Here is a 27,969-nt window from a genome sequence, read left to right as displayed (position 1 = left end):
TTTATTAAAATAGTTCAAATACAAAATTATCATTTTGTTTCAACAACAACAAAAGTTGCATGTAAGGATGTTTTCGTTGTTTTCATATGATTGCCAGACCAGGCAAGAGGATGGTCTTGTCGCTAAACCCAGGCGCCTTGGGTTTAGAGTGGTTGCTAGGCCCAGGCGCCTTAGGTCTGGCGTTGTCGCCATACCCATGTCGCGTGAGTTTGACATGGTTGCCAACCCCAAGATACGTAGGTCTGGCATGCTGGCTAGATTTATTCTTTGAGATTTATCTTAGGCAACTCATTCATCTCGTAGTCTCACCCAAACGATTCTAAGTAAATCCTTTGCTTTTTTTTGTTCTTTTACTTTTGAACTAAAAAAAGATTAATTTCTTGCTTACGGTAGAGAATGGGGTGAAGGAAGTTTGTAGACATAATTTTTTTTCCTTTATTTTTTTCGGCTCCATAATATAGACATTGAGTTTTATTTGGATAACTATTATATATACCACTAATAATTGTATATCCAAATTATTTTTATATCAACATTATTATTAAACTATGCTACAAATTATAGTTGTAGTAATAAAACTATTTATGTATTTGTAAAAAAAATTATTGATTTCTAATTCTTTGATAACTCTTAATTTCTTAATTATCATCCCTAATTCTTGAATGATTCTTCAATTTAGTCACAAATTTTATACAACTCGAGCCTAATTGAGGCCCAACCAAGAAGAAAAGATGGGAAGAGAAATGAATGGGACAAATTGTTGTTAACTCATTGTGCTCATATCATGACGTGGGCTGTGAATTTAATAGGTGAACCTGGATTGACCAGAATTGATCCAATATGATATCTTTTTGTTTAAATTCCTAACTTTTTGTTTTATTTTATCCTTTGATGATTAACTATTTTACAATTTTACTTGATTAAGTTAGGTAAATGTTAGAATAATGACGAACTTAAATTTTTTTGATAGCCTAATTAAGTTTTTACAAGACGACTAAGTCGTGTGTGGATTAGCTTGGTCACACTGAGCCAATTCTAACATAGTTGGAGTTAAAACCTAAACCATACAAGGAACTACAATATGGTGCAGAGCTGGATAAATAAAAATCATATAAATTGTGTTAATAAGTTAATTTTTTTGCTTTAAATTATATATTTTTTAAAAAAACAATATTGGCACGTGATAAAATAAATATGCCAAATAGCATGACACATGATGAAAATTTTTTTTGTCCTTATTTATTATTAATATTTATTTATTAATACATGTAATAGTCAATTAGTTTTATTAACTTCAACAAGTAAACTTTGAATGTGCATTTAAGATTTTGCATTGGCTTGCCAGATCCGGATCCAGATCCAGATCGCGCGCGTTTCAAAATAGCAAAGAAGTTTTTCAAAGCAACAAAGAAGTTTTTACTGTAACAAGAATATTGCCAAATTATTTCCCAAGTGAACTCTCACTGGGGTTTTTTTTGGCAAGTAGCTACTACTTTGCCAACTGAAAAAAGAGTTGTAGGGCTAATTGGTCAGGTCCGTGGTTAGAAAGTAAAAACAAGGAGAGGAAGAGAAAAGGATCTAAGAGGCTAAATATTCCTCAAACTACCAGCCAAAAATGTAGAAAGCCATTGGAGCTAACTTTGGATTAATCACCATCCCTCCTTATGTTGTCACTATACTTGTGGCAGGTAGTGCCTCGCAAACCAGTCCACATCATCCACTAGTTCTTACAGATTGGTCACACCTCTACCCTTCACAGAGCTCTCGTTCATTTGAGTACCTCAAAAGTCTGGGAGAGGCAGAGACAGAGGGGTCGTGGAATTGGTGCCAATGTTGTCTAGAGTTATTTTTCCAACACCGAATCCTTTGTTCATAACAATAATGTCCATGACCAGTCTATCATTTTCGGTCATTGGGTTATTTGAGGGTTTGGGAAAGAACTTTAAGTACTCAAAATTCAGTAACTTCAATGTAGAGAAGTCTACAAGCAAGCAGAACAATACCGTTTGTAGTAGAGATGGCATGCTTGTGGTTTACATACCAGCTTTTCTTTCAGCTGTTGCTTTCTCTGGGCTGTTTCCAAATGTTGGTCTCAGGTTCTTACTGGTCAAGTCAGCTCTAACCATCCATTTCTTCAAGAGGATCCTTGAGGTTGGTACCACTTTGTCTCTTTCCAGAGAGTATAATATCAGATTGATTCTCCAAAATGTTAAATATCAGTTAATCCATCACTTCAATTATTTTGGTCAGTGATTAAAGAAATAGAAAGAAAGAAGCATCCGATTATGTTTATGTCAAATAACAGTTCAAGTTGGGTTTCATTTTTATTCTTCTTGTACCTGATGGTGCAGTTCTTTTCTACTAATGTTCGTGAAAGGAGTTGACTTGTCATTCTCATTTTGTCAGCAATGATGTTGCCATGCCATGGCTGACAATATTTGTGCTTCGAGCCTAGAACCCAGTCCATGCACATCTCTAATTTTCACAAATATAAAAGCACAGGATCTTTCACTTAAGAACATCAAAAGTTTGAGACGGAGAGGAAAAGAGAGATCGGTTATGGCAATTTTGGTGTCCATTTTGTCTAGAGTTGCCTTTCCACCTCCAGTGACTTGCTTGCTTTTTAGAGTAATGTCTGTGGCCTTTCTATTATTTTCAGTTACTGGGGTATTTGAAGGTTTAGGAAAGAACTTTCAGTACTCTAAGTTCTTTAACTTGAACGTTCACGAATCTACAAGCAAGCAAATCAGACTGTCTAGCAGAATTGACATGCTTATAGTTTACACACCATCATTCCTTTATGCTATTGCATCCTTTTGGCAGCTTCCGAATGTTGGCCTTAGGTCATTGTTGGTCAAGCCAGCTCTAACTTTCAATTTTTTCAAGAGAATCCTTGAGGTACTTGCCACCTATGCTCTTTGCCTCTCTCTCATCCTCTCTTGTACTAGAACTAGCACAACAAAATGTGTGTTGATAATCTTGTAAACATAATTAGTTTGATGAATTGCTAATATTATTCTACAGATTATGAAATTCCCATGACAGCACTGGATGGTTTGTGTCATTTTCTGCTTAATTAAGCGTTGTGTTTTTCTTTTCCATGATGTGAAGGTACTATTTGTTCACAAATATAGTGGCGGGATGGCTGTTGACACTGTGATTATTATCACTCTTGGTTATTTCACAACTACCTCAATCACAATTTATGCTCTAAGCCTAACACAAGGATTTCCTGAGCCACCAGTGGATTTGAAGTATCCTGGCGTTGTGTTATTTTTGGTGGGAATTGTTGGCAACTTCTACCACCACCACCTCCTTTCCTCGCTGAGAACGAAGAATGACAACGGATACAAGGTTCCCAAGGGTGGTCTGTTTGGTCTGGTTACATGCCCCCACTACTTCTTTGAGATTTTAATTTTCTTGGGAATATCTTTCATCTCTCAAACGTTGTACACTTTTGCCTCAACCATAAGCACAATATGCTACTTGATGGGAAGGAGTTATGCTACTAGGAGATGGTATCTTACCAAATTTGATGATTTTCCCAAGGATGTCAAAGCTATCATTCCTTACGTTTTTTGAATGTTTCAAACATAGAATTTTGAGTTGTCAACAGGTTTCACTTTGGAACTGTGACTTCGTGATCTATGTCAACAAAGGATGTCACCTGTGGAAGTTGTGTTCTATGAAAAGAGAAGAAAATGATGTCACTTCTGACAAGTGAACCATAATATTGGCCATTGTAATGTCTCAATATACCACCTGTTTCTTGCTCAATCTCATGCAGTAAGCTTCCTAATTAAATTTGGTCGTGTAAACATAGAAACAAACATAGTTCAACGATTATGTATTCGATAACTTCTTTTGATGAAATAGGTTCGAGTCCTAACGATTACTATTCGTTACTACAGTTTGGCTGTGACAAAAAGTGAGATTTAAATCTGGAATGGAAGAGATAAGAATGGCAGAAAGCCCATTTCTTTTTGAAGTTTAAGATTTAATTGATCTTTAATGAAGCGCATTAAATCACTCCATCTGGCTCCATATCGATCCAGGCAGAGGGCCATACACAAGCCAAAAGCATTCAATAAGTACCTTGTTAACCACATCTTTGATTGGTGTTGAAGTCTTTAAAGCCAATAGACCCAGACTCCATTTCTTCTTCACTAGCATAACAGGCCGTACCTCCTGCTCAAGTTCACATTGGTTTTTTCAGCCATTATCAGTTTAAACACAATCTATCCATACACACCTAATAGCTAAAGTTTCTCAAAAATTGCAGAGAAAGAAAAGTGAAGTAACATGGTGCCCATGTTGCTGAGATTTTTCTTTCCATCTTCTTTCTTTAGCAAAGCAATGCCAATTTGTGTCGTGATGTTAGGATATGTTGGGCTCTCAGAGATTAGAGGAAAGCATCTGCGCCGGTACTCCAAATTCTTGAACGTTGGTGCAAACAATCCCAACAAAAAGCAGATTCAAGTCTCCAGTAGAACTGGCACTCTTATTGCTTACACGCTATCATTCCTTGCTGGTGCTGTTTCCTTTGGGCTTTTCCCAAATGAGGATCCCGGGTTTTTGTTCGTCGAATCCACTCCAACCTTACATTTCCTACACCAGTGCTAACTTAAGTATTGGAGGGTTCTCTGAGCCTATCATGAACTTGTTTTATATGTATTCATGAAGTTCAAGTTTAGCAGCCAAATTCAACGACTCGATCTCCAAAACCTTCAACCTGTTATGAAAAAGCTCAGTATTCTTTGACAAGGTCTCTTTGAAAAAGATCCGACTTTCAGGCCTCTTCAGAGAAGGATGGTGACCAAGCCTGAGCAAGCTATATTATTTATTAAAGTGGCCGGCCTAACACTCAAGTTCTTTAGATTTTCTTGGCTCTCATTCAGCACTTTGCGTCACCATACCAAGCCAGACAGAAGACCTTGCATATTGAAGCTATTAAAATAGCTTCATTTTCAGCCAATTGGGAGGATTCTTCACCAATCAAGTAAAGATGACTCGGAAAACTATATAGCAATCAGATAAACAGGAGCAATAAATTAAAAAAAAACCAATACGCATCAGGTCCACGTAGCATCAGGTCGATTTGGGGATGTATTATTAATATCATTTTGAAAAGGGATTTTTATCTCAGTTGACATGCTACCTAATAGGACGAGAAAAAAACCAAATAATCGATTAAACAGAGAAAATTAAAAAAAAATATAAAAAAACCAAACCGAAAAAATAACTAAATTAACCAATTAAAAAATTAAAAAAAAATTCTGGTTTGGTTCGGTTTGGTTTTGGTTTCTAAAGTCTGAACCGATTAAACTGAACCAAACTGAACTAATTCAACCAGGCTAGCACTAAAAAAAAAAGTATAAATAATATGTTTTTTCTAACCCTAAACCTAAATGCATTCTCAGTCGCCCCCTCTTTATCTCTCATCTCTCAAATCTTCCATGCTCTTTGTCTCTCATCTCTCAAATTTGTCTTCTTCTCTTCCAATCTTTCATGCTCTCTATCTCTCATATTTTATCTCTCAAATATGTCTTCTTCTCCTCCATGCATTCTCAGTCCTATGTCAATTTGGGTCTCTCCCTCTTCTCTAAAGGACGGGTAATGAATTCTTCTGGGTTTCTTGAATTTTGCTGATTCTTTCTCATTTATTTTACAGGGAAAGATGCAACAAATGATTTTGAAGATGTAGGTCACAACAATGATGCTAGAGAGATGATGGAAAAGTATTTCATTGGTCAGGTGGATATAACAACAATCCCAACAAAACGTCTCTACGTAGCACCAGATTTGGGAGGAATAAACCCTAAAGATGAGAAGCCTGGGTTTCTGATTAAGATCTTGCAGCTACTCGTGCCACTCCTGATCTTGGGCTTGGTTCTTGTTGTCCGAACCTACACTAGCAGAGGCTATGATTTATCAGGATTTACCCTTTTGAGGGGTTAGATGGAGATTCAATCCCTTGCGTTTTGTTTATGCTGAAGATGCTTTAGTTCAGTTTGAAAAATAAAAGTGCTGAAAAATATGGTCAATAAAAAGCCCAGAAAAAGCTCAACCGGAATAATTTCGGTTTGAACCGGTTTGGAAGGAAAAAAAACCAAACTAAAATTAATCGGTTTGAATCAGTTTTCGATTTGATTTAGTTCAAAAACTTAAAAAAAAATTTCGATTTGATTGTTTATTTTAGTCCAAAACCGAACCGAACCAAAAATACTCAGCCCTACTAGCTAATGTAAGGATACCCTTTAATCCTTATTCTCGAACAAATAAATAAATAAAATCAAATATTATCTAAGGATTTGTTTGGATTATTTCCATACATTTTTCTCATTGGATTTACATATAAACCTTACAAAGGGATTGGGAATAAATGTACTATAGACTAAATATATCCCTCCCTCTTACATCTTATTTCCTATGTCCAAATATGTGAAATTGTGAATGCACTTCTACATGTAGAAAATTTTCAAATCAATTTCAAGTTAAGGAAAGTAAAATAAAATCTTGGATTGAAGATTCACTCTGAGTTCTGTACATTTAAGAAATAAAATATGAATAAGAAAAATGCAATGCATCGTAGAAAAACCAAACATCGATACTTAAACTCCCCATATTTATAAATATTTATTGCCTAATATCTATTTAAGTTGTTTTGTAATGAAAAATATGGGCCTTCCAAAACTTATATAAAACTCAAGCCAAAAAATCCAACAAGTTCCTTGTTAACCACTTGTTTCACTGTTCTACACTGTCGAACGTTTGATTCCAAGAAACTCCTTGTAACGTGTCCGTTTCTTCTCCACTAGCATATCAAACTGCCCTATTTCTCTGTTTAAACCAAGCCCATATGATCCCACCTATTAGCTGGAGTTGCTCAAAGTTTCTGAGAAAACAAAAGTGAATAAAAATGGAGTCCATGTTGCTGAGGCTTTTCTTTCCACCTCCTCTGCTTATTAAAGCAATGTCTGTGGTCTGTGTCGTGTCATTAGGAAAAGTTGGGCTCTCAGAGGTTAGAGGAAAGCACCTGCAGTACTCCAAATTCTTGAATATTGACGAAAAGAAGTCCAACAAAAAGCAGATTCAAGTCTCTAGTAGAACAGGCATGCTTATTGCTTACACGCCATCATTTCTTACTGGTGCTGTTTCCTTTGGGCTTTTCCCAAATGAGGATCTCAGGTTTTTATTCGTCAAATCCACTCTAACCTTCCATTTCTTCAAAAGAATACTTGAGGTAATTAATCCCTCCCTCCCTGTCTCTAGTTAATATGATATGATAACATGAAAGAGTGTAGCGATTTGGCTGCCTATTAAAGAAGGATACAAGCCATATAGTAACCAGAAAATGTTTTTGTCCACCAGGTGCTATTCATTCACAGATACAGCGGGGGGGTGGATGTTGAGTCTCTGACTCCAATCACTCTTAGTTATTTCACATCCTCTGTGTTTGTCATCTATGCTCAACACCTAACACAAGGACTCCCAGAGCCAGCAGTTGATTTGAAGTATCCAGGGATTGTGTTGTTTCTGATAGGAATCATCGGTAACTTCTACCACCATCGTCTCCTTTCCAAACTGAGAAGCAAGAATGACAAAGAATACAAGGTTCCCAAGGGTGGCTTGTTTGACCTAGTGATTTGCCCTCACTATCTGTTTGAGATTCTTGGAATTTTGGGGATCTCTCTCACAGCTCAAACATTGTATGCCTTTTCTTTCTGCATTGGATCAACTCTTTACCTGACGGGGAGGAGTTACGCCACGAGGAGATGGTACCTTTCACAGTTCAAAGATTTTCCCCGGGATGTGAAGGCTCTCATTCCTTTTGTATTTTAAATCTGTTGGAATGAAGGAATCACATAATTTTTTTAAAAAAAATAAAATTTGATGGTGGTGATAATGATAAATGTGATTGTTTTTGTGGTTTTGGAAGGAAGAGAGGCATTTGAAAATCAATGTCATCTTCGTCGTTGATGGTGATGGGAACGTCAACGTAGACTTTTTACCGTGGAGATGGCAGATCTTGGCTGGTGAAAAATTGCAATGGTAGTTAACAACCTCGTCATTGGATCTGGCTATTTGTTTGCATTGGGTGGTGAAAATTTCCTACAGTAATGGGATAACTATCATGGCAATCTTAAAAGTTTGTTAATAACAATTATTTTTTAAAATATTTTTTATTTAAAAATATATTAAAATAATATAATGTTTAAGAATGATGGCATGATTTTCACTTAAAAAATATTAAAATAATATTTTTTATTTTTAAAATTTATTTAACATTAAAACATTCTAAAAACACAAAAAAACAATTATTTTTTTTTTAAAAAAAATAGCCCGGCAATCCCAAATGGAGCTAATAGAGTGCAGCTGCTTGGCAACCTCATGCCTGCTGTGCCTTCCACACCAACAGAGCGTAACTACAGGGCAATCTCAGAACTTCCCAGGTTTTTTGTGCTCTTTATTTGGGAATAACCCCGCCTCGTTAGGCTTCCCAAAAAGGCAGGTTTTGAACTATGTAGTATGTACCAAATCGACGAGGAAATCACACACTTGGCAGAGGGATTATCTCAGCACCATTACCAATTTTCCCCAAAAACGCATCTAAGAATGCACAAGTACAAACCATTGTGAATCATAACACAAGAAAACCTACAGAGTTCACATGGAAATGCACTGTCAGGTGGTAGCAGCGCAGGCAATTCTAGATTTCTGAATCATAATCAAACAAGCCAAATCCAGTTTATAGCGATGTCAGTTGGATTATATGGCAAACAAGGAGGTCCATAAAAATATCGAGGAAGGTGGGGGGAAAAGAACCAGCTACAAATTTCTCCAAGAAAACCCCATACTGAGCTTCAATATCAGGACTTTTATGCTTAGCTATTAAGCATTGCATTAAAACACAGCAAAAGACTAAAAGTTGCAGAAAACACAAATTAAACAAGACTCGTGGGTTCAAACCAAATTTTAAAAAATTCAAAGCATTCTTACATGCAGTTCATAAATCTGGAATCCAAGTCTTGATAATACCGTAAACAAAACCCATTAGCACTCACTAGCGACTACATAACAAAATAGTCCTGATTGATGACCACCAAAACCAGGATGAGAATCTTGTGGACAAGCAGTAACATGCCCATCAACGGAGTCTCCTAGCTTCTCTCTCAGACTCAAGCAAGGTAAGAATGTCACCTTCTCTGACTGGTCCCTTGACGTTCCTCATGATGAAACGGTTCTGGTCATCAATAAACTTGACTCTAACCTGAGTGACCTGTCCACGAGATCCAGTCCTTCCCATAATTTTCACTACCACTGCATGCTTAATTTGACTATCCATACTACAACAAAAACAGAGCAAGGTAAACTCAGTCTCACTCTAATGCGGCTTACATATCAAACACCGGATCTCCAATTTTCTAATAATAAGCCAAACCCACTTGAGGAAAACAAAATAAAGAAGACCCATTTGACAAAAACCAGAATCAGATGATAAAGTTCTAAACTTGAAGCACAAAACAGAGTACATACAAGAACCACAAAAACCAAACTTTACACCCAAAGACTAACATACATTACTTCAACAAACAAGTCAATGAAATCCCAAAATGGGTTTCATCAGAAAACACCAAATTTCTAATCCATTAGCTAAACTAAAGCAAACCCATTAAAGAAACTAAGAATTAAATACTAGAGATCAGAACTTTAAACATAGCAATGAAGAACGAAAACTAAAAAGACCAAACTTTACAAACTGAGCTAAAACATGCATTACTAAAAGAAGCAATAGAGATGTCAAAGAAGACAAGGCTAATAATACCTGAAGGAGCTAGATATCAAGCAAGGGAGAGGAAGCGGCTGCTGCTAGGGTCTCAATTCTCACCCTGACTGCAATAAGAGAAACAAAAACCCTAGGAAGACAGGTGTTATAAGGGTGTTTTTATACATTTAGAGATTGAGGGTATTATTGTCATCTAAAATTACTCTCAGAAAAGGACATAAGTATCCCCCAATTATTACCTAATTCTCAATTACATGTACAAAACAAACTATTCTCAATTGAGTCCTCCGTCAATAGGACATTACTCAATTAACCCTCTTATGGAATTGTTTTCATTTTAAGTCATAAAAAAATTATTATTAATTTTAAATTAATGTTACTCTACTATCTTAAAAAATGAGACCTACCATGATGGTTATAGGGAGCATATTCAAATGAATATATATTTTTCTTAAAATATTTTTTTTGTTATAAGTGTTAATGATGAGGTTTCAATATTATTTGATAAATTAAAGATATAATTATTATTTTTATTTAGTATCTAATTAATAATTATGTAATATTTGATAGAACATCTACTAGCCCCTTCATTGTATTTGTGGAGAAAATACTCTTAAGTACCTGGTAATAATATCTACAAAATTACCTGTTTTTTCTCAAAATTATTCCTTTTATGTCATAAATTCTAAAGATGAGGTATGTGTAATATTTGATAGATTGAAAATGCAATTGAAATTTCCTTTTTTTAGGACCTAATTGATAATTACGTGATAAGTGAAGGACCAACTTATCCTTTTCTCTGTTCCGTGATAGATTGAAGCCGGAAGTGGTTTGAGGTTGACGAACCTCATTGACTAAAATTTTTTGTTAACCGCTGCGTCGTTTGCGGGGCACTTTCGTTCTACACGATGCGTCTTTTCTTAGCTTGATAAAAAGACAAGCTAGACAAGATAGTCACTTCGCTACTTGTCCAAGAGACAACCTCGACTTCAGTTCTTGATTTGTTGAGAGAAGAAGAGGAAGAAGAAGGTAAAGTTTTGTAAACTATGTAGCTGTGATGTCTTGTTATTAGAATTTTTCATTGATATTTTAAAGATAATGAAGAGAGTTTATCTGGGTTGGTAATCATTCTACTTTATCAGAATTTTTCATTGATATTATAAAGATAATGAAGAGACTTTCCCTAAGAATGCCCTTCTTAAGGCTAAAGATACTGTTGGAAGTGATTTACATTATGAATTTGTATGCGGGATGGTTAATTTTGATGAAGCAGGATAGTTCTTTGTGCCCAACTGGTGAATTGTTTAAAGAACATTACTTTGTGATAGATTTTGCTACTGTATAGGAATGCTGCCGCTTTTTAACTTCAACTTGTTTTATTACTAGGTTAAAATATGTTGCCTGCATTGTATTACTTTTAGCATTATCATCATTTTGGTTCATCCTTGTCGTATCACAGTTGTTTATGATGATCACACTTTAATTTTGGTCTTGATGGTGGTTTTGATCCCAAGATTCTTCAATGGATATAAATAGAGGAACTTTAGAAATTTGCTTGTGCTTAGACTAGAATGTTTTTTATTTTATTTTATTATATGAAGTTCTCATTTTGCTAATCTTTTAAGCTGGTTTTTTAGTTTTATTTTTTTATCAGCAGAGTTGATAGACCTATTATGGATCGGCTTGATGGTTCTGCGCATCTCATAATAGTGTCAGATCTTGATTTTACAATGGTAGAACAGTTGGCTGCTTTTTGTAAAATTGCTCAGTGTCATGCTGTGGTTATTTTAGTCATGTACGTGGTGGCTTCTGATGCAGGTGGATCATCTTGATCCAGACAACCTAGGCCTTCTTAGATTTAATGCTATGTGGGAAGCCTACTACCGTCAAGATTCTCTGCTAGTTTTCTCCACCGGAAGGTCACCCACAATTTATAAACAGTTGAGGAAGGAGAAACCTTTGTTGACCCCAGATATAGCCATAATGTCTGTTGGAACTGAAATTATGTATGGTGAATCAATGATAAGAGATGAGGACTGGGAACAATATTTAAATAAAAATTGGAACAGGGAAATAGTCACAGAGGAAACAGCCCAGTTTCCAGAACTTACTCCTCAGGTACGGTGTTTAGCCATTGACATTGATTATTATATCTGGTATTTGAGTCTAGAAATCGACTACAAGAGAGCATATATTTTAATATTACTGTTATTTCATGGAGAAGAGCTGAAATCATATATTAATTACTATGATGATACCAGACTTTCTTGTGCATTTTGAGTTCTAATATACTGAACTTCAATGGGTCATTGCAGTCTGAAACAGAACAACGGCCTCATAAAGTGAGTTTTTTTGTGGACAAGATAAAAGCCTTGAAAGTTATAAGGTCTCTATCAGAACGTCTAGAGAAGCGTGGGGTAAGATTGCATTTGTTAGCTGATTCTTAATAAATTGATATGAGCAGTTTCATCTCAATGAGTTATAAAAGTATTTGGATACATATATATGAATAAATCTGTCCCTTTTACCATTCAATTTTGATCTCTTCTTGGGCAGTTAGATGTTAAACTGGTATACAGTAATGAGACGGCTTTGGATGTATTACCAAAAGGTGCTGGCAAAGGACAGGCTCTTGCTTATTTGCTTGAAAAATTTAAAGTTGATGGGAAGATGCCAGTTAACACTCTTGTCTGCGGTGACTCTGGTAACGATGCTGAACTATTCAGCGTCCCTGAAGTATATGGTGTGATGGTTTGTATCCTCATAAGCTTTGTAATTTGCTACTCCTGTTATTCTTTTCCATTTCTCTCACATATGGTAACATTTGTATTTTTATTATGAAGGTCAGCAATGCACAGGAGGAATTGCTGCGGTGGCATGCAGAAAATGCAAGGAACAATCCTAATATAATTCATGCAACAGAGAGATGTGCAGCTGGGATAATACAAGCCATCGGTAATTTTAGTCTGGGTCCAAATGTTTCTCCAAGAGATATTAGAGACTTTCAGAAATGCAAAGTGGAAATTTTCAATAGTGGTCATGAAGTTGTGAAGTTTTATTTGTTCTATGAGAGATGGAGACGTGCAGAAGTTGCCAAGAATATGCAAACTCCAAAGTTAATATTTGTAAGTTTAATAGGATTCCTTTTACGTTAAAAATGAAATTCAAGTAACATCTGCATTTTGTTAGGCATTCATTAGAAGCAGAATGTTTCAGTAAATTTATGGACATTCTTTGAGTTGAAGCTGCATTAGAAGTTGTGGGGAACTTATGCAGGAGCTTTTATGGCTTTTAGGGAGAACTATTGTTTTCCTTAGTTATTTTTATTTTTTTCCCAATTAGTTTAGGAGATTAAATATTGGTCAATTACTTATTCCCGGTTTACATGATTAAAAAATTCTATCTCGAGCATGCTAATGCAAGTTTTGTCTTGTCACCTGAATTTTGTGAGTGCTTGAACTTTTGTTTGGTGGTGTCATCTTTTTCTGCCTTTGCCCTTTCCTTTTTGTTTTTCCTTTGTAGGAGCTGCCTTTTCATTTTATCCTTCATCGATACTGACATCTGCTTACTGAGTTTCCTTTGCTCCCCAGTTTCCATTGGGTACATTTGTGCATCCTTCAGGAGTTGAACAACCAGTCAACCACTGCATGGATGTAATGGCAAGGTTGCATGGGGACAAGCAAGGAACCAATTATCGTATATGGGTAGATCGAGTTTCTTCAGCACAAGTTGGTTCAGACACATGGCTTGTGAAGTTTCATAAATGGGAGTCATTTGGTGAGATTTATTTTTCATCATCCTACGGTTCATTTACATGTCCCCGATTTGTATCGGCACTGATTTTTTGATGGATTTGCTTTTTATTGATAGACAAGGAACTTTTTGACCTTCGGTTTTAATATAGTCAGATAAATACTTTTTTTTGCATCTGTACGAATTGATTTTCCTGTGGTTTATCATGTTGGATTCATTTATATTCTCATTTCTTATATTTGCTTTGACATATGACCATGACAAAATTACATTACAGGGGAGGAACGGCATGGCTGTTTGACCACTGTCTTGCTAAGTTCAAAGGTAGAACTGTAGTCCGGCGCTCTCTCTATTTAAATATCATTTGCCTTGTTGATTTTCTGCCTGCTGGTTTCACCATATATGCCTAACACCAGTGATTAATCTGTGGTGGGTTTTGGGCAGGCCAATGTACCTGATGGCTTCACATGGATGCACATGCATCAGACATGGCTAGAAGGTTCAGAACCTAAAGATCAAACAACCTGGTTATTCTAGATTTCAAACAAGGTGGGTTAGTGTTTGTTTTGACCCAATACATTGGTCTTTATTGACATTTGCTTTTCATTCATAGGCCTTGTTTGCGTGATGACATACAAAAATGTAGCTGTTTATAGACTGCAGAGTTTAAGATTATCAAAATATTGATGTAGCTACAAGTCATAAGATTATAGTTTGAGAATGTCATTACAAGTAATAGAATTGTCTATTTTGAAATCCTCTTTTTCTTGAGAAGCAAGGATGAAAATGGCTTAAATCTATAGGACACTCGTTTTTCGTGGCGCGTTATTTGTCCTTCGAGTCTAAATAAATAGAATAATATTTAGAAAAAAGTTATGGTTTACGTTATATTAATTTGCGAGGTAAGTATTAACTTGTAATGCCCAGCTTTGTAACTTGGGGAGAAAACTACTCATACTTGATACCTGAGCTCATTGATTTGAAATCGTTGATTGTGATGAACAAAGATATTTACCTGGTGAATCTCATTGCTTCACATCTCTTCATTTTTTGAGGATATGGAATTGTGAGAAGCTGGCATCCATCCATTCCAAGCATAAAACGCTGCACAGCTCTGGTAGAATTAGAAACATGGAACTGCCCTGAGTTGATCTCAATTCCCCTGGTGATTTCTGAGAATTGAAAATTTTAAGAGTTCTACCAAGAGGACTACAATGCTGCGCATCTCTAGAGGGATTTTCAATAATAAATTGCAAAGGGCTTATCCAATTTAATGACGATGATTTACAGGAATTGTCCTTGCTTTGTTATCCATTGTATCATGTGATAAGCTCGTCAGCAGGGGCGGAACTAGAAAGTTTTAATGAGAGAGAGAAAATATTTTATTTTTGAAATAGCTGAGTGCATAATTTTTATGAAAAATTTGAAAATCTAAGGACTAAAATTAAAATATTTTAAAACTTTGGGGCTGCAATGCTCCCACCAAAGCATGTCGTAGGTCCGACCCTGCCCATCAGTTTTGATTGATATGGTTTCCGACAATTGCATTCTCTTGTTTAATTAAGCACTCATTTTGTTAATAGAAAAACTCTTTTCTAAAATCCAATTTCCTCCTGCCTGCCTGTTAAACTTAAGGAAAGTTGATCAAAGAAAAAATTGATTTTAATAAAAATAACATATTTATTTTTTATTTTATTTGGAAAACACTTTCTGAATCTTTAAAAAAAATACAGTTTTTTTTTTATATTGGAATTTGTTTTTTAATTTTATCCTTCTTGAATTTTATTATTTGTCAGATTTGTTTTAATTTTTTTTATTAGTTTTATTTGATGTGATTTATGAAATTGATTTTTTTTTTAATTTTATCTTTCTTTAACCATTTTATATCTTAAATTTTGTTTTTATTTTTTTAATATAGTTAAAAAAAAACATTAATAAGCTTATAAACTCATTCAGAGACGATCGACTTGTGTGCATGATGCTAGAAAGAGCCGGAGGCTTTTCCTACACAAGTTATAAATTCAATCCAACACTTGAGCAGATCCCTTGAACTCCAAAGGATATATGAATGAGAAAAATTGAAGATTGCATCGCATCAACTTCAAGACCTCACTTCCCCTGAGAAATTGTTTATAAATGATTTCAACGGAGAGGAATTTGAGGAAGCTTTGCCAACCTTTCTTTTCTTCAATATCATCTTAGGATAGAGCTTTGGAAGAATCTCAAGTATCTGCAAGGTTCAAAAGTCATGCAACACCTCTCAAAATTAATTAAACAAATTGTGCATTTGGGGATATCGCTCTTCTTTCAGAAAATTGTAGCTATGGCAGTGGCTCTGTACATAAAATACAAGATCTTGTTATCTAGGTGGAGAAGCTATTCTTGTTTTGAAAACATGGTCAAAACTGTCCAGCTCACTGGATTCCTTGCCCAGCAAAAGTTCATGGAATGAAATTAAATATAAGCCATTAATATTCTTTAGGTTTTTTTTTTTCGAATACGTGATCGTATCTGTCCATCTCACCAGATTCCTTGCTTTACAAGAGTGTATGGGATAGCCCAAATCTTGGGTTTTTCCTGCATACATTCATCTTTTTACGCAGAAGACTCTGGGGTTTCATTAGGGTAGTAAAAAAGATACGCAGTAGTTCTTGCAATGCTCAACACGCAGTCTGTTCTTTTAATACCTATTTTACTTCATCAATGAGAAATTTATATGAGATATCCCCATGTTTTTACGTAGATTATAAGAGGGTTTGAGCTATTTTTGGTAATTTCAAGGATGGTAAAGCATCTAAGGACATTAATTAATTGTTTCTTTCTCCTTTATCTCACAACCTTTTCTTTAAAAACACAAGCTGGCCTTTCTATCTTACATTAGTTCTTACAGTATCTGAAAGAAATGACTAGATATCATTCCTTCTCTGTCCCCTATCACTTTCTTGCTTTCTTGGTTTGTTTCATCCTCATCCATGCTTCCCCAGCCGCCGCTGATAAGCCAACCGAGCTAGCAGACAAGGTCTGCAACCAAACATCAAACTACACTTTCTGTGTCGAAGCTCTTTATTCCGACTCACGTACCCCAGATGCCGATAGCTACACACTGGCCTTCATCTCCTTTGGATTAGCATACACCAATGCAAACAACATCAGAGACTACTACATAGCAGAGCTACTCAAGAATACTTCTAGTCAAGATTACCATTACCGTCTCGAAACATGCAGCCATGATTATCTCAGGGCAGTTTCTAAACTAGAAGAGGCCTACAATGACTTGAACTCGGAGACCTTTTTTGGGTTGGCTGAGTTGGCAGGTATTGCTTCTGAAGCTTCTGATCATTGCCAGGATGCTTTCAAGGGAATCTCTTCACCACCTTTAGGGAGCAGGAATGGTGATTTAAAACGTCTTTGTGAAATCGGTTCCATCATTCCTTCATCTCCTTTGGATTAGCATAGCCAAGAGTTTTTTTTTTTTTTTGTTGATAACCTGAGATGTTCGGGTTAATTTATATGCATCATAACTAATTTTTGGATCCACTGAATATCTTGCAAACCCAATAAATATATAAAATACCATAAGAATAACAGACTTACACAAAAATAATCGAACTGGATAAAAAAAAAATCCCTTTTCTAACAAGGCTAAGACCTCAAGTGCATTCTTGAATTGGCTAATGCACGTCAAAGCTTTAATTTCTTGAATCTTGATACATCCTTGGTGCCATGCCGTGTGGTCCTATGTGCTGACAAATTTGGGTGATTTGGCCGAAAAATAGCCATTTCGGTAGGCTAAAGGGCCTCCTTAATTTGCCACTTTATGAATTTTGATCAATCCTTTTTTTTTTTGAGAAATTTATCGATCTTTGGTGCCAAACCATCTGGGTCATATGTGCTGACAAATATGATTTATGAATTTTTTTTTTGAGTAGGTTTGAATTTAGGGCTCAAGGGAGATGGTAATTCCAATGAAAATTTTAAATTTACATAATCATTCTAATCCAAACATTTTTTAAAAAAATCTTTTTTACCTGACTCGGATTATAACCTAATTTTTTTCTTACCTCAAATTCTATATCAAAATAAAAAATTGAATTAACTAGTCAAAATTAGATTAAAAGAGTTTATGACTAACCAAAATTAAGACAGAAATTGCAAGCCCGTTAGTTTTAAAAATATTTTTGACCAAATTCAAATGAACAAAATGACCCGAATTTCTTTTATATTTTACCCAAACCTACCGAAAAGATTTTAGATAATTACTCAAATCACCCATTTCCTGACAATTTGTTACCCGAATCCCTAAAAGCTGGTACATGTAATTCGGGTATATATTTTTTTTTTTTAAAGGCCTCACCCTGGTTTCATGTTGTTATTGGGCTGATTTCTGCGCAATTGGCGCCCAGGAAAACCGCTGCAGGGCTCACTAGTAAAATGTAATCTCAATTCCTATTGGGCTCATACGAAAATGTAGTCTCAATTCCTATTGGGCTCCCTAGAGAAGTGTAATCTTCATTCGTATTGGGCTCCCTAGTAAATTATCAAATGCAAATGTATCCATCTAACTGGTTCGTGATAATAATAATGACAATAATAAACCATTGATTTTGAGACAACTAACAAGAGCTGAAAACGCACAGGATACAGATACAGAGAATAGAAAGCACTTCGGCAGATTTCAGAATAATTAATCAAGGTTCAATGTTCTTCTTTACATTTTTTTTTTTTAAGTAGAAATTCTGGAACAAGAATTGGAAAGGCTGCTCTCGTCTTCCAGGCTACAAGTCAGTAAGATCCCTCTATGCTAGCAGAGCATTTAACGTCAAACAAATCATGTTCGTTACCTTTGAAGCCTCCTTCCTCTGCCCAGAGCTCGCTCACTAAGTTGGGTTTAACCTATCATGATTTGGCAAAAGATTTCATTAATCAAGGAGCCTGGGAAGCAAATCATAAAGGTTGACGAGAGAGATCGACTCGTTCAGAAAATAACTTGCATGTGGTAGGTCAGGTGGAAAGTATACCTATGAAACATAAACTGAAAATTACAGAAACCATGAGAAAGAGTGCATATGGCCTCCCAATAATTCCAGCTGAGGTTGACCTGCAAACAAACAGCATTGTGGGTTTTAATAGGTATCCATACAAAAAAAACAGCTTCTTTTATTGAACAAAAACCATTAACAACGAATGCTATAGGTATAGCACCGGTTTCTGAATTCACGTGTAATGGAACCAAAATGCCAGGAAGCACTTTATAAACTCAAGGAAAACACCGCACGCCAACTGAACTATTTATATCCCTTGTACAGCGTAAACAACTCTCCATCCAATGACTTGCATGTACCAAGGGATATGAGAAAAAAGAAAGTTAGAGTAGCCTGCAAATTCCTTCTTTTTTGTGCTCGATAATACAAGCTACCAGATAATAAAAAATATTGTTCGATGGAATTCCGTAATAATACTGAAACACAGATTAAAATTTCAAAACAATTATTGAACTAGACTTACCTTCGCACAATGTCTGGAGGCGACTTGGTCTTCAGACCAAAGTCAAAGGGGAAGAGTGGATCATAATGGGGATCCCCGACATTCATTGGTAGTTGGTCCACATTTTTGAACCATGTTCTTGGAAGTTTTCCAGTGAATCCATAGTCTCCAAAAAGGGCATCAGCGATGCCTTGCCCTTCCGTGCCAGGTAACCATGCTGCTACTAAGGCATCAATCGAGGAGAGGTATGGCTCAATCACAACAGGTCTGCCAGAAATGACAACAACAACACACTTGACTGTCTTGCAAACATTGCTGATGACACTGGGACCTGGATCTATCATTGTGAGGTCCATGCTGTCTCCTGCAGTCTCGGCATAAGGAGCCTCACCCACAACAATGATGGCATAAGCAAAATTATTATCCTTAATGAACTTGCTATCAGGGTTCTCTTGGAACACAACTTCTGTGCTTGGATCAACAGTAGATTTTATGGCACCAAGGATGGTGGTTCCTAACATGAAAGGGGAAGTATAAAATTTATTGTTCTCATCACAAGGCATTCAGAGGATATTGGATGAATTGGGATCAGAAATCACCACAAAAAATGATACTCTAAACCATTGTAGATATGCACTTTTCCTAAATTCTTAAAAGGATATCTTAGGACCTTAGATTAGATGTTTGACATGTGCCAAACCATCATTAAAGTTCTCGAACCTAAAGAAAAAAGAAATGATTCCAAAGAAGCGTCATCTATGTTATAAATAAATGAAGAAATGTGCCAAACCATCATTAAAGTTCTCGAACCTAAAGAAAAAAGAAATGATTCCAAAGAAGCGTCATCTATGTTTTAAATAAGTGAAGAAATTTTCAAGATGTCCAAGGAGGTGAGAATAAGACAGTTATACATATATTTTTAAGGGAGGGATTCATAATGCAGTCTGTAACAGCATATTAAACAAGGCATACCCCTAGTGTATCCGTTGCCGCTAAATCCTTGCCACTGAATAGTCCACCCACCACATTGATAGCCCAAATTATCAGCATGCGTACCGGCTACTAGAATCTTAGAAACCTTCCTGGGAAGTGGAAGTAATGGATCAGTTTCATTTTTTCCATTCTTCAGCAGCACAAGTGATTTCCTTACAGCTTCCCTAGCCAAGTCTCTATGTGCCTGGATAAGTAAAAGGATGTTCACCATTCATGGCACCATATTTTAAAACTACGCTCAGCATATCAACCAGGTAAACAGACAGGGGAGATATATTTGGGAGGAAAGCAAGATAATTTAATCAAAAAAGAAGATGCATGTCACCTGGTAATGCAAGAGAGAGCTTTCTTGAACATCTTACCTCATGCAAAGCATTGGGTGCCAAATTTCTAAATTAAAAGACCAATTCGAAAATACAGACTCTAGATACTGAGCAATGATTTGCTTTACTGACCTGGCTTCCAAGCTCATTAACAAGGCTGAGATCAGCTAAAGGGTTCTCAAAGAGACCCAAGGTGAACTTCACTAGCAAAATCCTCCCCACAGCATCATCAATGCGATCCACTGGGATGACATTGCTCTTGACCAGATAAGTAAGATCATCAATGAACTCTGTGTGGTTGAAAGGCAGCATGACCTGAAAAAAAGAGAACCAGAAATCCAAGTTTCAGAATTATTCACTCTCAGCCATCTCTGCAGGGCAGAGAAGAGTTCACTTGAATTCAATCTCAAATGACATTGCCCATAACATGAGCTGCTAACCATGTCGATGCCAGCTTGGATTGCAGCTTGGACAGAGTATGTGTAATTTGCATGTGGTGGTGAAGTGATCCTGTCAATACCCTGCCAATCTGAGATAACAAAACCCTGAAAGTTGATCAAGACAGCAACAGCAGTTAGCCTGGGTACCAAATTTCACGTTGCATATGTATGGTTACATTACCAAATCTACATGGAGCATGAGATCAACTGCAACAGCTAACCATGGAAAAACCAGTGATGTTAAGCTTATTGCCAAAAGGATTCCAAAGGTCACTTTCATGATCTGGAAAGAATCAAGCGTGATGCTCTCCATATTGGCCAGGGCATCATAGAAAGATCAATGAACAAACAGTGCTGGTAGCATGCTCTTGATCATGATATCCCTACTATTATTAAGGGAGTTAAAATGATGGCTAACCATCCTTGATCATAAAGGATGTTGGGCAGTAAGAAAAAAATTAACTCAAGAATGAGTGCAAAAAATGAAGAAATAAGATGGATTAAATAATGAAAAACATGCAAGAAAATGAAGCCGATGCATCAGCACAAAAAAAAAATACAGTTAGAAATGGTTAATTTGGAATGAAGCCAAAACAACAATACTTAAGCATGCAAGTGCATTTATAATTGAGGCTAAAACAATGCCACTATTTTAAAAAAAATCAAAGACTTGATGGCGAGGTGTTTGCTGGAGGAGACTTCCAGGCAAAGCCAACCTACACAAAGGGGTGGAATTATGTTTTTATTGAGTTGGGCCATGCACCAAGCAGAATCGTCTCAAATGCCAAAAGTTGAGGTTTTGCCCATGGTACATCGTAAAAATCTTTGATAGGCATTGGAAGTTGAAGGTTCCAAGAATTGCTGTAAAACCTATGTTCAAATCCTTGTTTATTGCAAGAAAATACAATTTTGCCACAATTCATAAGTGTGGATGCTGGCTGAGCATTGAAATTAAAATTGAAATGTGAACCTGACCTTAAACTTGAGGGTGTTCTTGAGGAAGCCAGTTATTAGCTCACGATTTGCGTGCATCTTTTCCCCATTCCAACTGGAATAGGAAACCATAACAGTTGAAACACCTTTGATGATTGAATCTGAATAGGCAGGCATGTGGATGCTCAGTAGCCCATGCTTGTCAATAACTGTATTGTTCTCATTGATGCCCTTGGTTGTTCCACCATCACCCACGAAGTGCTTTGCACAAGCTGCAACCTTTTTCCTACAAAAACGGGAAAGGAAAAGGGAAAAAAAATCAGAAGGACAAAAAAAAGAAGACAAATCAAATGCATGTTTAGAACAGTTGAGCATAAAATGCAGGTTGCTATAAGTAGATCAACAGTAGAGAAGGGGTAGAAAAAAGAGGGGATAGGCTTCTTTTTTAGGTGCTCTGGTTCATTCTTGTAGAATAACACCAGTTAAACACTACAAGTGCTGAGAACTGATTTATGTGGCTGCTGTTACTAAATACTAAGAGCCAGGACATGAATATGCTAATTCTTTTGGATATCAGACGTATAAAAGAAGCAAAACTAGTGACTTGAAGGATGTTGATAAGGCCTATTTATGAGGGATGTTTAGACTTCTGAAGGTCGCAAAACTGGTGACTTGAAGGACGTTGATAAGGCCTATTTATGAAGGATGTTTAGACTTCTGAGGGTCCGTACTTCCCACCAACATATGGAACTCCTTTCCGAGAATTAACAGGAATGTCGCCTTGTAAACCAGGTATGATCTCAGTCATAGCCTGCACAACTTTGTGATCCTCGCTGTAGCTTTCATAACACCGACCCCACCTTGGATCTTTGCAAACCTTCGGAGCAGATGTAATGAAAAATACAAAATTAATATGAAAAGTGCATGAAAGGCACTGCTTGATTCACGTATTTAATATCTACAAAAAGATTTAAGAACTGATAGTGAAGTAAGTTATTTACTGCTATACATGGAGCAAAGACATAAGGAATTCCTGTCGCTCTAACTTCAAGAGCGGTTGCACTTCCAATCCTCTTCACCAGGTCAGGATCCCTATATGTAAGAAGTCCAATAAAATATAAAGTCAACACAGATTAATGAGCCGGCATGAAATTCTATAATAAATGTGTGGGTGCTTTCCCGGTAAAAAAAAGATTAAAATTAATTGATCCAAAGATCAGAAGACTTTAGGATTATTAAGTTAAACCAGACCAATGGAAACCAATGCGTGAGACCACCAACAAGTTTTACTGTAGATTACTTCGCTCTTCTGCAAGAATGGAAATGATATGTCGACCTATGCATGTTGAATTTAACATGTATACTCTCATTAGCACTAATTACAAAGCAAAGAGACAGAAAGTGGAAGACTTCTTTTACATAAAGCATACACTAAATATATTATCTGAACTAAAGCCTACAGGCAGTTTGTGAAATCGATGACTCTGTAGCACAAAGTTCTTGTTGTGAGAGAATCAATAAACAAGGAACTTAAAATTTATACTTGCCTGGTAGCTCCAAGCCCAATATTGTGAGGAAAGATTGTGGCATTAAAGACATTATTATGCCCATGAACAGCATCAATGCCATAAATCATTGGAATCCCCAATCGGCTAGACAACGACCCATGCTGAAACCCATTTATCATAGTAACCCAATCCTCAGCACTGGCATTAGGAAGTGGTGCGCTCCCACCTCCACTCAAAATACTACCTGCACACAATCATTCCCGTTCAATACCATCATAAACTCATTATCCCATCAAACAGGAACAACAAAGCAGCACAATTTACAAAACCAGCAATGCTAGCGCAACACTTGTTCACAACATCTCCAGGCACAAGCTCTACAATTTGTGAGTATCATAGCTCTCAAAGAAACTGTCATTAGCACCACACCGGCAAAATTTAACGCAAAGCAAACAATATTGGGGAGTTTTAGATATTACCAATGCAGTAAGTCTGCATAATATCCGGAGAGGCTGTCAACCTATCAATTTGAACCATTTGACCAATTTTTTCTTCAAGCGTCATTTTACTCATCAAGTCCTTAATCCGAACTGCTACTGGTTGCTTCGGATCTTTGTATTTCACATCCTCTCCCACTGCCATTGCTATCAGCACCATGAACCACAGCATTATCCCCATCATCTTCATCAAAATCCTAGCCATAGCCTCCATTTTCCTACACCACAAAAAAAAAGGAAACGAAACGAAATAAAATTCAGCTAAGTTTCTACGATCCTTTCTCATTATTACAAAACAACAAAAGAAATTAGTATTAGTGCTTATTTATGATCTGTTTGGTTGCTTAGAAAATGGAAAGGAAACAGTACGAAAATCGAACCAATAACCTTCTACATTCAGAACTTATTTTTATTTTTTTAATAAGTAGCGTGTAAGATATGCAGAGCACAAACATTCAACAATTTTCCTTATTCTTTCTTTGCTGCACTTTCTCAGCAACCAAACAAGCAAAGCAAAAGAGCAAACTTAAACCTTAGCTCCTATGATCCTAATTATTCGAAGAGTAAAAATAAACAGAATCTCGTTTTGCTTTTCGTTTGGATGCTGAGAAAATGGAAAGGAAACCGAGAGAAAATCAAACAGCTGAAACTCTCTGCAGCATTTCCAATGCAACAACTTCCAGCATTTGAAAAAAAAAACTAGCGTAGGGAAATAAAATAAGAAGAACGCAAACGTTTTACTGTTTTTGTTTTCTTGCTGCATTGATTTTCTCAGCAACCAAACACGGAAGCAAGAAAAAATGAAATAAGCGTATTGTGTGTGTGTGTGTGTGAGAGAGAGAGAGAGAGAGATTACTTGAGACGAGAGCCTGTTTGGTGTTAGCGAGAGACAGAGAGGGAGAGACAAACAGAGAGAGAGGGTAGTGGAGTGTGGAATGTGGAATGTGTACTACTGGGTTTTGCTGTCGATATAACTGTGCTGGCGGTTTCTTCTTATTGATTCTTTGAGTAAAGTTCGACTTGGACCTTGAATCTTTCAAATTATTTCATTTTGGGCCTTAGTATTTAAAAATTGCTATTATCAATCCTTGAGTTTTGGATGGGGATATGGTGAATTTGATTGGAATTTTTGGACGGAGAAATCTGTTTGTTCGGTTTCAAGGATTCCGACGAATTTTTAAATATTACTACGATACACTAATTAAAACTTTTAGGTTAGGTTTGTTTTTATATTTTAAAAATGTTTTTGGAAAAAAAATTTTATTTTTTAATTTTTTCATAGTTTGAAATTAATATTTTCTTAGTGTTTTCAGATTATTTTGATGCGCTGATATCAAAAATAATTTTTTAAAAATAAAAAAATATATATTATTTTGATATTTTTTCGAGCGTAAAGCACTTTCAAAAACAACAGCTACAACACTCTCAAATACACCCTTAACAATCGAGTTTTTTAATACTAAAAGGGATATTTTTAAAAAATTTTATGGAGAGATATTTATAAGGTTTTATTTATTTTTTCATTTATATCCTTTAATTATATGTAATAATAGACTTAGAGGATACATATCTTGCATTAAAATTATCTTTTATTTCTTGTATTATTATTTTTTTCATAACCACACTTTCAACGAAACACAGAGCTTCTCACTACATTTTTTATTCAAATGCTCCTTTCTAATATTTCAACTTAAAAAAAAATTAGTGTTAATTTTTACTAATTAAATGCATAAATGCTGTCTAAAAAGTCTAAATGACACATAATATCAATCATTTATATGATAAATGATTGTTAAAATTCTAATCAAATTTCCAGATAAAAAATAATCTTGACCGTAACAAAATAAAAGAATTTCAAATAATTTTATCTTTGATAGAATTATTTTATGAGATGCTTCTAAGAAAAATATTATCAATAATGAACAGTTTAGTAGTAAGAAAAAAAACTAGTATTGGATGGAAGGTTGATATTGCATAAGTTGTGGTGCAATTGAAACTTGTGGCTGAGGGGAGTCCTCATCGAAACATATATTATAGTTGGAGGATCGAAATGTAGTTTACCCAAAAAGGGATAGTGGAGGGGGGCTGGATTTTTTTCTCGACAGACGTGACAGGGATGTGGCAATCTGGTGCGCGCGTGTGCTCTTAACGTTATTAAGAAGCCAGATCGTGTGACAGTTATTCGGGGACCACGTCGCTGTCTCAAACCCGACCGTTTGATTGTTTGACTTGTGATTGGTGCTGGAAGCTGGATCGTGTGATTGATAAACAACGATGCAGTTTTTAGGTAATAAAAAATCTTAGAAATTTCTTTTGTGAATCATGGACAAAAACTAAAGATTTCTGACTGTTAAAACTAGAATAAAAAATATTAAATATAATGTTTAAACCCTAATTTAAAAAAATTAGTGATTATCTTGATGATGATCCAATGAGAGTGGTGATTAATCCCAAATCCGAATTATCTTGGATTTAAGACATATGATTAATCTAAACACACATTTAGCCAAAAAGTTATTTGGATAGGTTGGGCCTGAGAACCAGATCTGATTCACTTTTTTTAAGGCTGGATATAATCCAGCTGTACCAGCCCGGTCCCTGGCAAAAGCCAGTGACCCGGCTGGCTTAGGCAGCAGCACGCATGACGCGTGCAGCACAGCAAAGAGTTAATTATAATTCACAGCGACAGTATTAGTGAATTATAATGCAAAGAAGAGAATGACTTACCTGGTGCAGAGAGAGGAGTCGAAGATGGTGGCTTGCTTTGGTCCCTCTCCCCTGTGTTTGCTCGTTATATTTGAGTTCTCTGTTTTTTCTTGCGTTCGCTTCCTGTCTGTCCCTTTTCGTCTTCGTCCTCCTGTTCTGTGCTTCCACCTTTGTCGTTCGTTCGTCCTTAGTTCTCTGTATTTTTTTTTCTGTGCTGTGTTGTTCCCCCCCCCCCCCCCCCCTTTTCTCTCTGCCCAAATATTCTTGAACGCTCCACGTAATACAAGATTAAGGAAGTTTGCGTTTGATTGAAAGCAGCTTTGCTGCAACATCACTCCTGTTCATCCTTTCTTGTGTAAATTCAGCAGAACAAGCAGCTCCAATCTCCATTATTGAAATTAAACACCCCTGAACCTTGTGGCTGCTGTCTGTTCTTGTCTCTGAATTTTTTTCATTTCCTGAAGTAGAATTGGATCCACAACATCAACCACTTGCTCAGGCAAAGCAGCGTTAGCAAATTTGTGGAGGTTTAAACCCTCTTTGAACATATCACCAGAAGGCCTCTTCCCTGTGAACAACTCTAGCAAAAGTATGCCATGACTGTAGACATCGCCGCGGGCCAAAACCTCACTTCCCATTCCATGTTCTGCAATGACCCTTGAAAGTTGTTATCACTTGTAGCCACTCACTAGCTGCAAACTGGTCACATTTACCAACGTGGAGAGAAAGTTCAAATCATCTGCCCCAGTTCCCAGATGGTTGATGGAAATGCTGAGAGATTGCAGCTGATGCAACTTCTCCAAACCTGGGACATTTCATGTAAATGTGTGTTTGGCATTTTCGGTAGCTTGTGTAGAAAAGGTATTTTTAGTTTTGATTAATTTTATAAAATATATATTAGGTTAAAACTATAATTAAAGTTGATGTTGAAAAAATAATAATTTCAAGGTGTTTGGTTAAAATTGTTTTTAAAAGTGATTTTAATAATAAAATCACTTAAAAAGATATATAGTAATTTTATAGTTTTTGAATTAAAATATTATAAAATAGATTATTAATAATTTATAATTAAGAATGAGGTTATTTTGATTTTGATCTAATGGTTTTTAATGGTTATTTTATTATTATTTTGTTGCCGACAAGCTTCTTTCGTAATCTAAAATTGAGGTCATACCTTAATAAAAACAACTTAAAGATTCTTCAAAATAACTGAGGTTAGACCTCACTTATTGGTAGAGTCAATCATATAAAACAAAATTAAAAACCATATCTAAACATATTAAAATTATGATTGGAATACTGAGAAATAATTTAATTGGTTAGATCTTGAGTTTACTTTTTAATAGTTACGAGTTCGAGTTCTCTTCAAAGCCACTAGAAGTTTACATGATCATTAATTTCAAGACATATAAAATTAATTAAAGTACACGAAAACTAGCCTAAATATCTATATTAATTTTAAAAAATTATAATTGGAAATCAAAGTTGACGCAATCTTAAGAGTTAATTAAATGAAATACAAGTTTGAATCCCTCTTTAAGTGAA

At 35.9% G+C, this 27,969-nt stretch overlaps 6 protein-coding genes across 12 annotated transcripts; 4 read left to right on the top strand and 2 right to left on the bottom strand.

Annotated features, from left to right (window-relative positions):
* Positions 1-1,540: 1,540 nt before the first annotated feature.
* LOC133704827 (uncharacterized) lies at positions 1,541-3,777 on the top strand. Of its 3 annotated transcripts, none has more exons than XM_062129842.1 (3): positions 1,541-2,151; positions 2,824-2,898; positions 3,112-3,777. In XM_062129842.1, the coding sequence occupies exons 1-3, from the start codon at positions 1,831-1,833 to the stop codon at positions 3,580-3,582; spliced, it is 867 nt and encodes a 288-aa protein (XP_061985826.1). In that variant the 5' UTR covers positions 1,541-1,830; the 3' UTR covers positions 3,583-3,777. The 3 variants fall into 3 exon arrangements, with proteins under 3 accessions (XP_061985826.1, XP_061985828.1, XP_061985825.1); XM_062129841.1 differs by having other exon boundaries at positions 2,011-2,151; positions 2,407-2,898; XM_062129844.1 differs by lacking the exon at positions 2,824-2,898 and having other exon boundaries at positions 1,547-2,151.
* Positions 3,778-6,736: 2,959 nt separating this feature from the next.
* Positions 6,737-7,913, top strand: LOC133704101 (uncharacterized). Its single transcript, XM_062128845.1, has 2 exons — positions 6,737-7,243; positions 7,372-7,913. Exons 1-2 carry the CDS (start codon positions 6,920-6,922, stop codon positions 7,840-7,842), a joined length of 795 nt encoding a protein of 264 aa, XP_061984829.1. The 5' UTR covers positions 6,737-6,919; the 3' UTR covers positions 7,843-7,913.
* Positions 7,914-8,945: 1,032 nt separating this feature from the next.
* On the bottom strand, positions 8,946-9,947 carry LOC133704102 (small ribosomal subunit protein eS28x). Its single transcript, XM_062128846.1, has 2 exons — positions 9,827-9,947; positions 8,946-9,347 (listed from the first exon to the last, which is right to left on the bottom strand). The coding sequence occupies exon 2, from the start codon at positions 9,344-9,346 to the stop codon at positions 9,149-9,151; it is 198 nt and encodes a 65-aa protein (XP_061984830.1). The 5' UTR covers position 9,347; positions 9,827-9,947; the 3' UTR covers positions 8,946-9,148.
* Positions 9,948-10,643: 696 nt separating this feature from the next.
* Positions 10,644-14,296, top strand: LOC133704663 (sucrose-phosphatase 2-like). Of its 4 annotated transcripts, none has more exons than XM_062129567.1 (9): positions 10,644-10,816; positions 11,445-11,520; positions 11,606-11,905; positions 12,103-12,204; positions 12,344-12,538; positions 12,631-12,912; positions 13,378-13,564; positions 13,818-13,864; positions 13,985-14,296. In XM_062129567.1, the coding sequence occupies exons 2-9, from the start codon at positions 11,461-11,463 to the stop codon at positions 14,075-14,077; spliced, it is 1,266 nt and encodes a 421-aa protein (XP_061985551.1). In that variant the 5' UTR covers positions 10,644-10,816; positions 11,445-11,460; the 3' UTR covers positions 14,078-14,296. The 4 variants fall into 4 exon arrangements, with proteins under 4 accessions (XP_061985551.1, XP_061985553.1, XP_061985552.1 ...); XM_062129569.1 differs by having other exon boundaries at positions 11,442-11,520; XM_062129568.1 differs by having other exon boundaries at positions 11,425-11,520.
* Positions 14,297-16,177: 1,881 nt separating this feature from the next.
* LOC133704173 (cell wall / vacuolar inhibitor of fructosidase 2-like) lies at positions 16,178-17,077 on the top strand. The gene has a single exon (XM_062128939.1). It carries the CDS (start codon positions 16,443-16,445, stop codon positions 16,989-16,991), a length of 549 nt encoding a protein of 182 aa, XP_061984923.1. The 5' UTR covers positions 16,178-16,442; the 3' UTR covers positions 16,992-17,077.
* A 1,108-nt stretch (positions 17,078-18,185) lies between these two features.
* LOC133705902 (uncharacterized) lies at positions 18,186-24,681 on the bottom strand. 2 transcript variants are annotated; one of them, XM_062131336.1, is made up of 12 exons: positions 24,575-24,681; positions 23,701-23,936; positions 23,261-23,465; positions 22,715-22,805; positions 22,445-22,590; positions 21,756-21,999; positions 20,781-20,885; positions 20,473-20,655; positions 19,997-20,201; positions 19,046-19,538; positions 18,559-18,638; positions 18,186-18,433 (listed from the first exon to the last, which is right to left on the bottom strand). In XM_062131336.1, the coding sequence occupies exons 2-12, from the start codon at positions 23,930-23,932 to the stop codon at positions 18,429-18,431; spliced, it is 1,989 nt and encodes a 662-aa protein (XP_061987320.1). In that variant the 5' UTR covers positions 23,933-23,936; positions 24,575-24,681; the 3' UTR covers positions 18,186-18,428. The 2 variants fall into 2 exon arrangements, with proteins under 2 accessions (XP_061987320.1, XP_061987319.1); XM_062131335.1 differs by lacking the exon at positions 24,575-24,681 and adding an exon at positions 24,460-24,551.
* Positions 24,682-27,969: the final 3,288 nt, after the last annotated feature.

This window comes from Populus nigra, chromosome 10, assembly GCF_951802175.1.
Source record: "Populus nigra chromosome 10, ddPopNigr1.1, whole genome shotgun sequence".
Classification (NCBI taxonomy): domain Eukaryota; kingdom Viridiplantae; phylum Streptophyta; class Magnoliopsida; order Malpighiales; family Salicaceae; genus Populus; species Populus nigra.
The sequence above is the reverse complement of the archived record's forward strand: the minus strand, read 5'-3'. Positions and strand labels throughout refer to the sequence as shown.